The sequence below is a fragment of the Podarcis liolepis genome (genome assembly GCF_965112155.1).
Source record: "Podarcis liolepis genome assembly, chromosome: 7".
Taxonomy (NCBI): Eukaryota; Metazoa; Chordata; class Lepidosauria; order Squamata; family Lacertidae; genus Podarcis; species Podarcis liolepis.
Genome location: NC_139561.1, coordinates 66169743 through 66181461, shown reverse-complemented (window position 1 = coordinate 66181461; position 11719 = coordinate 66169743). Strand labels below are relative to the sequence as shown.

Genomic DNA, 11719 nt, shown 5'->3' with positions numbered 1-11719 from the left:
TGGGATTGTAGATGTGAGGGGGATAAGAGTTTCCAACAACTCTCAGTACCCTTAACAAACTACAGATCCCAAGATTGACAGATTCGCCCATCCCTATATCAGGGAGATCAAAACAGCAGCTCCAAGTCATCCAGCACTGATCACTGCAACGCCTGCAGCCATGGGCAAGCCTGCAGGAGTCCCCCAAAACCTGGAATCAGTGCTTATCATTACTGTAGTCTGTGTACTCAGATCTCTGTGCAATCGCTATGAATTCCAAATGTCACTCTTCTCTCTGTAAAAATGGTGATGACCCCCACTATGTGCCAGTAGTTTAACGCTTTACTATCTGCCTGACAATGTCAGAACTTTCTCTGATATCAAATTTCATTATCTTTTCTCCCTTCTTCTTCCCCCCGGCTTCTAAGTAATATCTTTAATTTGTATTTTTTTTCTCTAGACGATTCGAATTTTAGCCTCTGAATGAATTGAACGTTTTGTTATTCTGTTTTATCTGCACGGCTTAATGTTACGATGAACATTAAAATAATAATTTTTTAAAAGAGCTGAAATCCACATCAGAAATATGTTGCTTGGTTACTATTTAGATTATGGTTCCATTTAGTTAAAACGATTGCTTAATGTTTTCAAGATCATAGCAGATGCCAAATTAAAAATTAGTGGATTTGATGCATTTATATATTCCACATTCTTCTTGCACAAAAATGCCCAACCTTCTAGGGCCAGAAACTCTGCTTGGTTTATGGACTTCCCGTAACAATCAGGGAACAAACGAATTAATTTGGACGTGACCTCAGATTTCCAGAGGCTCAAGTTGTAAACCATCCCATTTTACCTCACCCTTAATAAGGACTAGGAATATCTTTCTGTGCTATGCTAATTCTTGTTCAGTGATTTATGATGATGTTAGTTATTTCTGGATTATTCTGTTAAATTATTGTGTTTTCATTATTTTGACCATTTTTTAAAATTAGTAAGCTCAATGCTCAGAGGTAGGAAGAGAAAATAATATGACAAAGCAAATAAATAAATACACAACGAAAGATGCCAATCATTCATTGTACAGTACCATCAGATACTTCTCACACCTACTGAACACGCATGCCAGTGTTGTGCTGTGGTCAGTGTTGAACTAGAACCCTGGAGCTCATGTTTTAAATCCCATCTCAGTCATGAAGCTCCCTGGGTGAACTTGGACTGGTCACCGTCCTTCTGCCTAACCTTTTCATTTAATGTTTTAATGCAGGTTGTAAACCGCTTTGAGATTTTTTCCCCTTAATAACATAAAGCAGTATAGAAATGAAATGAATAATAATAATACCTCACAGGGTTGTTATGAGGGGAAAAGGAGGAGGGGTTGAACCAGGGAAAAAGAAAGGATATAGATTTAATAATAAATAAATGAAATAAATTCCAAAATGAGATACAGTTTTCAGTCAACTTCAGAGAAGCATACTTGGTTGACTGAATACAGTAAATGCAAGAAGGAAGAGAGGGAACGGGATACTTTCTCCTGGATTGACTGGCGGGTAGGCCAGCACTCAGAGGAGCCAGTCTTCTGGCATCACAGTTTTCTGAGACAGGGCACAGCAGACACAACAAGGGTGCACTGAGAGACCCAATCCAGTGTTCCTACTGGTCTGCTTGCACGGCACCAATCTGAGAGTTGTTAGCAGCCCGTTATTCCCCCTCACAGTTCTAAATCCCAGAATGGTTTCACAGTCCACCACTCTTTCCAAAGGAATTCTGGGAACTGTAAGACAGTGAGGGAAACGAGGGTTTCCTAATGATGACTGGTGCTCTTAACAACTCCCAGGATTCTTTGAGGTAGCCATGACTGTTTGAAATGGTATGATACTGCTTTATTCCATATACGCCCACTTGGCAGCTTCAATTTGTGGAATATTTTAGCGTGGCAGCACCTACATTTTGGAACTTCCTGCCTGCAGATACCAGGCAAGAGCGGTCACTGTACTCTTTTTGGCGCCTGCTAAAAACATTTTTGTTTAGACAAGCCTACCTAGTTGTTTAGAAAGTTGACGCCAGTTTCAATCTGTTTTTAGTCCTTTGTTATTTTAACTTTCTGAACGTCTTCCATTGTTGCTGTTAATTTTTCCTATTGATAATTTTATTGATTTTTCTTTTTTGTAAACAAGGGTGTACAATTTTTAATGAAATAAATAAGTACATAGTGCCAGGTGGGTCTTGAGTTTGAAACAAAAGGGCTGCTTCGTGCATCCACAATCGTCACATGAGGATTTCTGCGTCAAGTGACGGTGTGCATGTGCAAATGACTCACCAGAGGTCAAGCACCCACAGACAGCAATTTCATATTCCTTCTGCATCGTCTCAAAACCCAGTACAGTAAGCTAATAGAGTCTGTTCACACATCTGGCAAGGAGCCATCGAGTGTTGTGTAATCAAAGCGATGTCCTTTCATGTGTGAACTGGCAACCAAGAGCTTTTTCTAGGTTGAGTGTAATCCAATATTTACTACAGAACAATCACACAATGAAAGCATGATTCATCACGGCTGGAGGTCTGGTTTTTGTTGTTGTTTGTTTTTTTAAAGAATCCTGTCCAAGAAAAATAGGAGCAGGTTATCTCGCCTTTAATTTGGCTAGATTATTTGACCTTTCACAAAGAGCTGCCTGGGAATCCCTGAATTTCTAGACACTTCACCTTCTTCCACCCCATCAAGAAAATTGAGTAGCGGTGTACTTGAGGATGGCGTGGAAGAGACAGGAATGATCACGGAAATTATTTGCCATCTGTTATGTTCCTTGAAACTAAGAGTCAAGCTCTATGCCAGCAGAAGCCTGCTGATTTCAACAAACTTGAAAGGTCAGCAAACAAAACAAAACCCCAGATCATTTATCCCAGCTTTGGTCATTCAAACCTCCTAGCTTTCCTGATTCAACATATATATCATGTGGTGAAATTTCATCTGTGTCATGACATTTTTGAAGCACTGCACACTCCGAAGCTTTAAGGATTTGGGGGAAGCAGGTACAAACCTTGATAAAGAAAGAGCTTTGCACTGTGGAACCTCAAAGTCTGACACGTTTATTATAGCACAAGATTTCCTGAGTCTAATGAAGTGAACTGTATGTCAAAGAAAATTATTATTATTACTAATTTAATTTCTATCCCTCCTTCCTCCAAGAGCAGCCTAGGACAGCAAAACACCAAAGTAGTAAAACAATGCCATGATAAAATAATATTAAAACATTTTGAAAAAAATTAAAACATCTAAATTGTTTAAAAATAGGCAGAGTTCAAAACAGCTAATAATTTCAAGGCACTAGCACCTTGAAGTGGGCCTAGTAGCTCACTCCGTGCTTTCAGAACCGGTAACACGGGGTCCTGTCAGACTGCCCCACTAACCGGCCTAGCAGCTGCATTCTGCACCACCAACAGCCTCTGGGCTGTCTTATGACAAATGTGCTAGTCTTGAAGATGTCACCAGAGTCTTCTGCCCAAACCTAATTTTTTATCAAAATGCCTGGATTTTCCAAAGATCTGGGGTCTATGTCTTTTAAATACTTGAAGTCATAGTGAAGATTTTATGCACTTTAAACACCACTGATCCAAGCTTTAGCACTGCCAGTATATTCAGCAAAAGAGACTAGCCCTCCTCATTATCAACAAGAAGAATTTTACAGGACGACCAGCACACAATATCTTCCAAAAAGAAAAATAATAGTAATAAATCAAAGAGTGGTCATACAAGAGAAAAAAGGGGAATCAACTATCTTCCAGTTTTCAAAAGATTCTTTGCCTGGCCCCTTTGAGTAAATTCTGACTTGCACAGGGCTAGTAGCTACTTATAGTGTTCTCTTGCATCTCACCCAGTATACAATAAGCCATGGTTTCCCAAACTTAGGTCTCCAGCTGTTTTTGAACTACAAATCCCATCATCCCTAGCTGATGGGAACTGTAGTCCAAAAACAGGTGGAGACCCAAGTTTGGGAAACCTTGCAGTAAGCAAAGAGCTCCATGTCACAATTGAAACAATACTAGATTGTTCTTTCTAAGCTTTAGAATCTAGCATGTGCTTCCCTTTTGGAAATATTAATATCCTACCCAAGAAATAGAATAATAGGTTCACCCTGTGCAGGCATCCTTCAAGAGAGTAAAGTCAACATGCAGAGGGTGGGATTGTACCCCTGGCTGTGACCTCTAGGCGTTGATTGGGCCTTCTGCACAACTCGGCATTGTGAAGAGGCTCTGTACACAAGGTCTGAACAACACGTTGGAGGTCACAGGGTGCAATTCCAATCGTCTCTCTGTGCACGGATTGTATTCACTTCAAGGAAGTCTGGACAGCACTTTGTTCTGTCTGTTGCATGACAAATAAATAGGTGATTCTCTCTGTAGACCAGAATATAACATTTCAACTAGACTTTTGAAAATGGGATTTGCCATACATAAGTTATATCATTTTTTGTATGGGGTACCACTCGAGAATTTATCTTGGTTAGTCACCTAGATAGAACTTTGTCCTATAAGGTGGCCAAAAAAATCTTTAAGTGAATAAACCAAAGGAAATTAAAATAATCATGAAGATGTATCCAATTGTGTCACTGTGTGAACAGAATGGATGCAGAATGAATGCAACCAGAACTTTCCCTTTCTTTCTTTCTTTCTTTCTTTCTTTCTTTCTTTCTTTCCCTCCTCCCCACCCCACATGCACTCCCTATCTGTATGTGCTCTGGAAAGTTGGCAGACTCTCCAGAGCAGATTTGGCCCTCAATCATAATCATAATATAATATATATAATAATGCATTATTTTATACCCCCTCCCATCTGGCGGAGAGGGGAAGAGGAGAGACTCCATTGCAGAACAACTCGCAGAATTTCCTGGTCATGTCGGTTAACATCAGAGACGGCCCATGACTAGATGTTTAGTGACAAGGCACTTTCTTGAAAGTAGTGATAATCTTGTACACCTCCTTGATTATTCAGCATTTGGCAACTCACCCATCAATGGTTAATACTATTTGGGATGGGTTAATGACTAACCCACCACAATTATTATTAAAGCAAATGACTGGGACCAGTGATGCGCTTAGGGCACAATCCAAAGGTGCACCCCACTTGTTTGCACATGTTTACTCAGAAGTAACTTCCACCAGGTTCAGTGGGCTTGTTCCCTTCTCAAGTGTACACCACATTACAGTAGGCTTCATAAGCCTGTCTGACTACTATCAGGGAGACCGGTGTTCAAATCCCCGCTCAGCCATTAAGTCTCTCACCTACTGTGAGGATAAAATGGGGGGGGGGGCACAGCACATATGCCATCCTGAGCTCCTTGGAGGAAAGTTGGGATATAAATAAATTATACAACACCCATCAGCTCCAGCCAAAGACAGTATTACAGCCTCAGACTTCCTTAAGTCCCTTATAACTACTTTCTCATCTATGTGCTTAGCTTCTTCTCACTAAAATCAGTTATGCAGCTGTCGTACTCACACTTATTTGAGAGCAAATCCCAGTGCATACTGTGGGGTTTACTTCTGAATAAAGCATGCATACAATCAGGAACAGACTTATAGCTGCCTTACATCACCTGGAACATGATGGGTTTTTAATTGCCCTGAGTCATTTGTTAGAATACTGAGAACATGAGTGCAATATTTTAAATTGCTTTAAAAGAAAAATTCTTAGCATTCATTGGCTCAATAGTTTTTGAAATAATAATGGCAATAACAGATTGACAAGAAGCCCAGCAACAGTGAACAGAAGTCTAAATTCATTATGCATTTTAGATCCTGATAATATATTTCTGAAAACGGGTCTCAACTGGATCAATAATTCCAGAACAAGAATCAATGTTATGTCACAGATGAAGTATCGAAAACGTCTGGTGCGTGGAGTCCCTATGCCTTTCTGAAAATGATATGCAAGTTATACCAATTTGCCTAAAATAAAAACATGCAGATTCTCTGAAAGTAAAAGAGTAGCTGCTGCCTGCAGTGTTGAACATGAAGCACTTTTATTAAGGCCAATTAGCACTGGAAGCTTGCAAGTCACACAGAACCCTTCAGGCTTAGCTGTTCAGAAGAAAAAGAAAGAAAGAAAAAGAAAAAGGAGGCAAATATTTGTTTAGCCATCTCCAATATGCTATAGAAGAACATAAAAGACTAAAGAAGATAGCTTATGCACAGTAAATTATGCAAAGTAGTGCAGACCACATAAGTTTGCATGATAAAAATGAAGAGTACCAAGGCTTGGATAAAGAAACAGCCTTCCATCTCCAGTACTTCTACCCCAATCCCAGAAATATGGGCGCTGGCTGCAGAGACTCAGCACTGAGAGGATAGCACTCTGCACATGTTAAGAGGCACACTCTTCTTTACTATCATTTCACACATTCCAGAGCCAAGCCCTGGCAGTGACAGCTTCCAGGGACAAACCCTACTGAGGAGTGGCTCAACCTAAGAAGTTTGAGCAAACAAACCTGGCAACATTCACACAAGGTTACGCTGACACATCATTACATGAGGGTCACGCTACAAATCCACGTAACAAGGCTTTCGAGATATCTTAGCTTTTTGATCCTGGAAATTCTGTTGCACTTGCATTTTTTATTTGCTGAGTCCTCTGTTTGCCTCACTGCGTGAACATCTCCACCTAAGCATCTTAGAAGCAAATTATAGGACTCACCCAACACATTTCAATGCCTGAGGTGAGAAATAAAAATCGCACCTCACACATGCTTATTAAAACGGGACATGGCTGATTGGGAAATTGTTTTGCACAAGGCTTGTTGGAAGGAGTACATGCTCTTGGCACAGGACTTCTGCAGAATTTCCCCGTGGATCCTGACCCCTGTTGATCATAGCCACTGGCATCCCTCACTGCTGCCCTAAACTGTACCCAAAATCTACCTTGCCTTGTGGTATGACCTGCCCCAGAGAGTCAGAAAAAGCATCTCACTTACTTTTCGTAGTCTGTATTATCCTTGTCACACCGCTTATCCTTGTGTTTCACCCAGTCTTTGCCGTGTTTACACGTGGTCAGGGAAATTATATCTTTGCCATTGTGGATATGGTGGAGGGCATTCCTGGTGTCTGAACCAATACCGGTCAGGTACCTTTTTCCTTTGAAAACCAAGAGGTACTTTTTCTTTGGAGGGACAGAGGTCTTTTGCAGCCAGCCCCTCTCCCCACCTTTCCGGGGATGGTCCTTTGAAAACAAAGGGATGGAGATATCAAAACCAGGCCGGAAGTTCTCCACGTAAAAGCTCGCCTTGGCTAGGATAGCCTGACCAATGTCAAAGCCCAAGTCTTCGGTGTAATTAGGCCACGTGCCAGAATAAAGGTTAAATATGAGGTGGTTGCGGCCATCATTCCAAAGAGGGAAACCTTGGATTTTTTCATTGATGTTGTGGACATACTGTACGGAGAGGTGGTCCCTGTCCAGAGTGTCAATGTTTAGGACAAAGAGACAGGCTTCTTCGGGATTGGAGGTATAATACCGTGACTCTTCAATGGATGTGATGATTTTGAGGTAACTTTCTGAGACAGGGTCCCCTCTTTCCAAGGGGTAGACAAAGACTTTGAACCCATGTTCCCTACACTTGGAAAAATCGAAGCAAGTGTCCATGCGGCATCTGCTGTTCTTGTAAATGCTTCTCCTCAACTCCCTCCGGGTTTTGAGGGACAGCTCAGCGTGGTCCCCATCATCACTTTGGAGCTCTTCAGGATCTGCAAAGTTCTTCAGGAGAAATCCATCTGCCCAGCGGGGCCAGCTCTTTAGCCCTCCAGCCTTCTTGCTAGAGAAGAATGGGAGGCGCCTGATTTGGTCTCCTCCAAATAAGAAAAGCAGAAGCCAGGTGGCAAAGAAAGTCATGAAAATGTATTTTTTCCGGGCCTGCATAGGTTCATACAGAACCCTCAACTCTTTCTTTGAAAAAAGGAGGCCAGGTTGGTCATTCAGTTGATCCAGAAAGGAAAAATTATTCAGGCAGGTTCAAAAGATGCAAGTAAATCAACTGGAGCTAAGCAGGAGCCCAAATCTCAAAACTAGTGGAGAGGCGTGTCAATCATGGAAAACTGCATTAACCTTTCCAAACCCTTTCCCATCTTCTCTCTCACACACACAGGCACCGCTGCTCCTTCCACTTTTTGAAGTTCGGTTCCTCCTTTTCCTGTGCCTCGAATTCTGATGGCAACGTTTTCTTCTCCTTCAGAGCAGCACTGCTTAAGTTCTGCTATATGCAGCCTACCTTATCTCCCTGCCCTTTGAAGATGGCAAAGCATTACAGGGCCCGTTTCTCCACAATGCAATGTTTTTTTATCTCAGCTTGCAACCACCCTGAACTGAGATGATTGTTACTATTTCCCCCCTTGCCACTTTCTGGTGTGAGGCTTGTGCTGCTGCTTTAAATCCTCAGTGAGGCGGCCCTCTTTTTCTTCCCTCTTCAGATTTAAAAAAACCCAAGTCGTCCTGTGCCTTTTGTATGTTGCTTTCAAACCACTCTCTTGCCCAGTCTGCGGTTGCAGATTTGTTTTGTTGCTCTTAAGTCCCGGTATCAGTTTCGGGGACGCCACAGCCCTGCCTCTTGCTGCTACGCACACCCCTCTGGGGAGTTCACCCTGTCCTACTCTCAACAGATCAGCCTCTCTCTGGATACTTGACTCTGCAACCCGAGGATCGGCCTCTCCTCACACGCCGGCCGGGTCCGAATCGGATCCTTTGCCTTTAAAGACTCGCACCGGCAGACTTCAGCAGCTTCTGCCATGGACGGAAGACCCACCGAGCCAGGGGTTCCGGGGTCACGTTTCTCAGGCGCCTCGTCAAGTGTCAAGGAGCGTCTGAGATGCAGGAGAGGGTCCCGCCTGCCCTTTTCCCAGCGATGTCCATCGACCCCGCTTCTTTCTCTCCCACCCCCTCCTTTTTAGCTTGCTCAGGAGTTACAACAAGCTTACATTCCCAGCCTCATTACAGAAGCCTTTTGGAGGTCCTTTAAGACTAAGCTGCGTTTTTGATATATTAATCTCCTTCTCTTTCCCTTGATCTCCTTTAGTTTATATTCCCCCTCCCGCGCCTCCTTCCTCTCTGATTGAAGTTATTTCTGTCCCTGAGCGGTTCTGTTTCTCTCTCTTAAAAAAAAAGAAAGAACAAAAAATCAACCTGTCACTTTTCTCCATCGGCTCGGACGTTAGAAGAACCCGATCCCCGCCTGTTTTTGCCCCGTGGGATCTGATCCCTCTACTTCGAGTTGCACTGGCCTCATGATATGCACCGGGAGAATTCCTCGGAATAAATCCTGCGGGGCGCCAACCCTGGGCTCAGCACCGCCGCCGCCTCGCCGTACACCTAACTGCCTCTGGATCGCTGCGTGCCGCGCTCTCCTATGCCATTATTCATTCCGCGTCACTCTCCGTTGACCGGCCCTCTTGCTCCAGTCAATAAAGCAACAAATGGCATTCACCTCTCCTCTCCTCCATCCTGCATCTCGGCTGCTCTTAAACCGCTGGACCGCTCATCTCTCTGTCTGGCCGCCCCATCTCGCCTCCTGCTAACCAGCATCTGGTCCTTGCACACAACGTTCCAATTCCACCTTCACAACATTCCACCTCGGCCACGCCCCCCTCGCCTGCCATTCGCTCTCCGCCTACCAAAAAGGCGTGGCTGCCTAATAACCCTTTCCTCGCCTTGAGGGGTGAAGGGGAAGACCTTATTTTTTGGCGGGGGGCGGGGGATTGAAGCCTTTTACATTTTTTCCTTTCCCATTGGCTGCTGTCAGTGCTGCTCCTCGTCGAGAAGTGCCGGTCCACGTGGCCAGAGTTGCCCACCACCCCGGCAAAACGGTAGCTCGGTGGTGGAGCACGTGTTTTTACAGGGCGGGATGTCTCGGGTTCAATCCCCGGCATCTCCAGGTTTGGGAAAAGTCCCCTACCCCAAACCTTAAAGCAAGGAGAGCACTGTGGGTGTTGTTGCGTTGACTACGGCTCCCATCACCCCTGATCATTGGCGTAGCCAGGATTTTTGTTGGGGGGGTGGCCTTTTGTGGGGACAGAACCTCAGTTTGCTATGTATTTTTTATTGATTTTTTATTGCCCCCCCCTGGCTACACCCATGCTCCTGATCATTGGTCATGCTGGCTGCGGCTGGTGGGAGTTGGAGTCACAGAATTATTATTATTATTATTAATTTATTATTTATACCCCACCCATCTGGCTGGGTTTCCTCAGCCACTCTGGGTGGCTTCCAACAGAATATTAAAATACAATAGTCTTCTAGAATCATAGAATTGTAGAGTTGGAAGGGATCAAGAGGGTCATCCAGTCCAATGCCCTGTGATGCAGTTATCTTTTGCCCAACGAGGGGCCCGAACCCATGACCCTTAGATTAAGAATCTCATGCTCTACCAACTGAGCTATCCTGGAACATCCATCATCATAATTTTATTATGATGATTTATGCCACCTTTCGGCTTTCCGTGGTTAAAGCCATGCTCAAAGCAGTTTACAACATGAAAAAAATTACATAATTTATAGGGTGGTTTCCCATATAATTCCCAAATTATTCAAGAATCACGTACAGCACTTACATACTTCTCAGATGTATGTAAGTTCTTATTTCCATGTCACATGGTCTCAATCAGCCATTCATAGAATCTATCCTGGTCGTCTCATCAGCCCTGCTTCATGTGAGCTTCCTTTAAAAATATGCTACTGACATCAGCCTTTCCTTTGAAATAGGAGATACACACTCCATCAAGTCAGGGTTTTAATTACCAGAGATTCGGAAGTGCTGCCGCGTTTGATGTCTGCAAAATATTAAAGCGAGATCCATAGCTATGTTTGTACTACAATGATTTAACTCCCCTGTGGTTGGTTGCATCATGGAAAAAGACAGGACAGTGTATATTTTACTAATGTTGTCACTATTTGGCATGAGGATTCCTGTTCAGATAGGTCTACTATATGTTATCCCAATAGTATTTTGGCCAACCACAAAACTATCTGCCCTTATGAAGATATGATGCTTTATGAAGGTTAAGGATTCCCCAGAAACCGGGATGCAGAATCATGGTTTGAACCAGATTTACAAACCATAGTTTGTGTTAACCATGGATTCATATTAGATCTACACTGAGGAAACTATCGTTAATAAGGCAGTTTCCTCACATCTTCAGACTCTCTGCTTGAGAAGTGATAACTGGGACCAGCCCTACCATTAGGCAAAGTGAGATTACTTCCTCAAGTGGCAGATGCTTGGGGACAGCATTGGAAGTCCCTTGGCTGTACCACCTAAACCTTCCTACAGCCATTCCCATCTGCTAGAAGACAGGCTTTAAATCTAATGTCAGTTGTTCATGAGGAAAAAGGCATAGACTTGGGTTGTAAAACATGTATCACTGTACATCTGGAATTTTAATCAGAGTTACAGCAACAAACCATGGTTAAGTGTTATATTTTGACTGGCCCTAGGTAGGCATAAGTTTAAAAGTTTCTGGTATCTGACTGTAACGGGTGGGAAGCTTTTTGGCTCCAAGGTCCAGATCCTTGTCAGGAACTGCCTTACAGGCTAAATTTTACAGGTGCATGGGGCTGTTCATCTGTCAGTCACATGATGCTATTATGACACTGCATGATTGACAGGTGTGCAGGGGCACAAACATGTCTAAATCCATTTCACTCAGATCTTAAAACATTTTCAGCAAAGGCAATGATATATATTTGCTTACTTCAAAAACCTGTA

General features: G+C 43.2%; 1 protein-coding gene across 1 annotated transcript in view; it reads right to left on the bottom strand.

Annotated features, from left to right (window-relative positions):
* Positions 1-9599, bottom strand: part of EXTL1 (exostosin like glycosyltransferase 1) — a 62196-nt gene extending 52597 nt beyond the window's left edge. The window contains exon 1 of the mRNA XM_083511958.1: positions 6948-9599. Coding sequence (XP_083368084.1) covers positions 6948-7885 — 938 coding nt within the window. The 5' untranslated portion in view covers positions 7886-9599. The remainder of the gene's footprint in view (positions 1-6947) is intronic.
* Positions 9600-11719: the final 2120 nt, after the last annotated feature.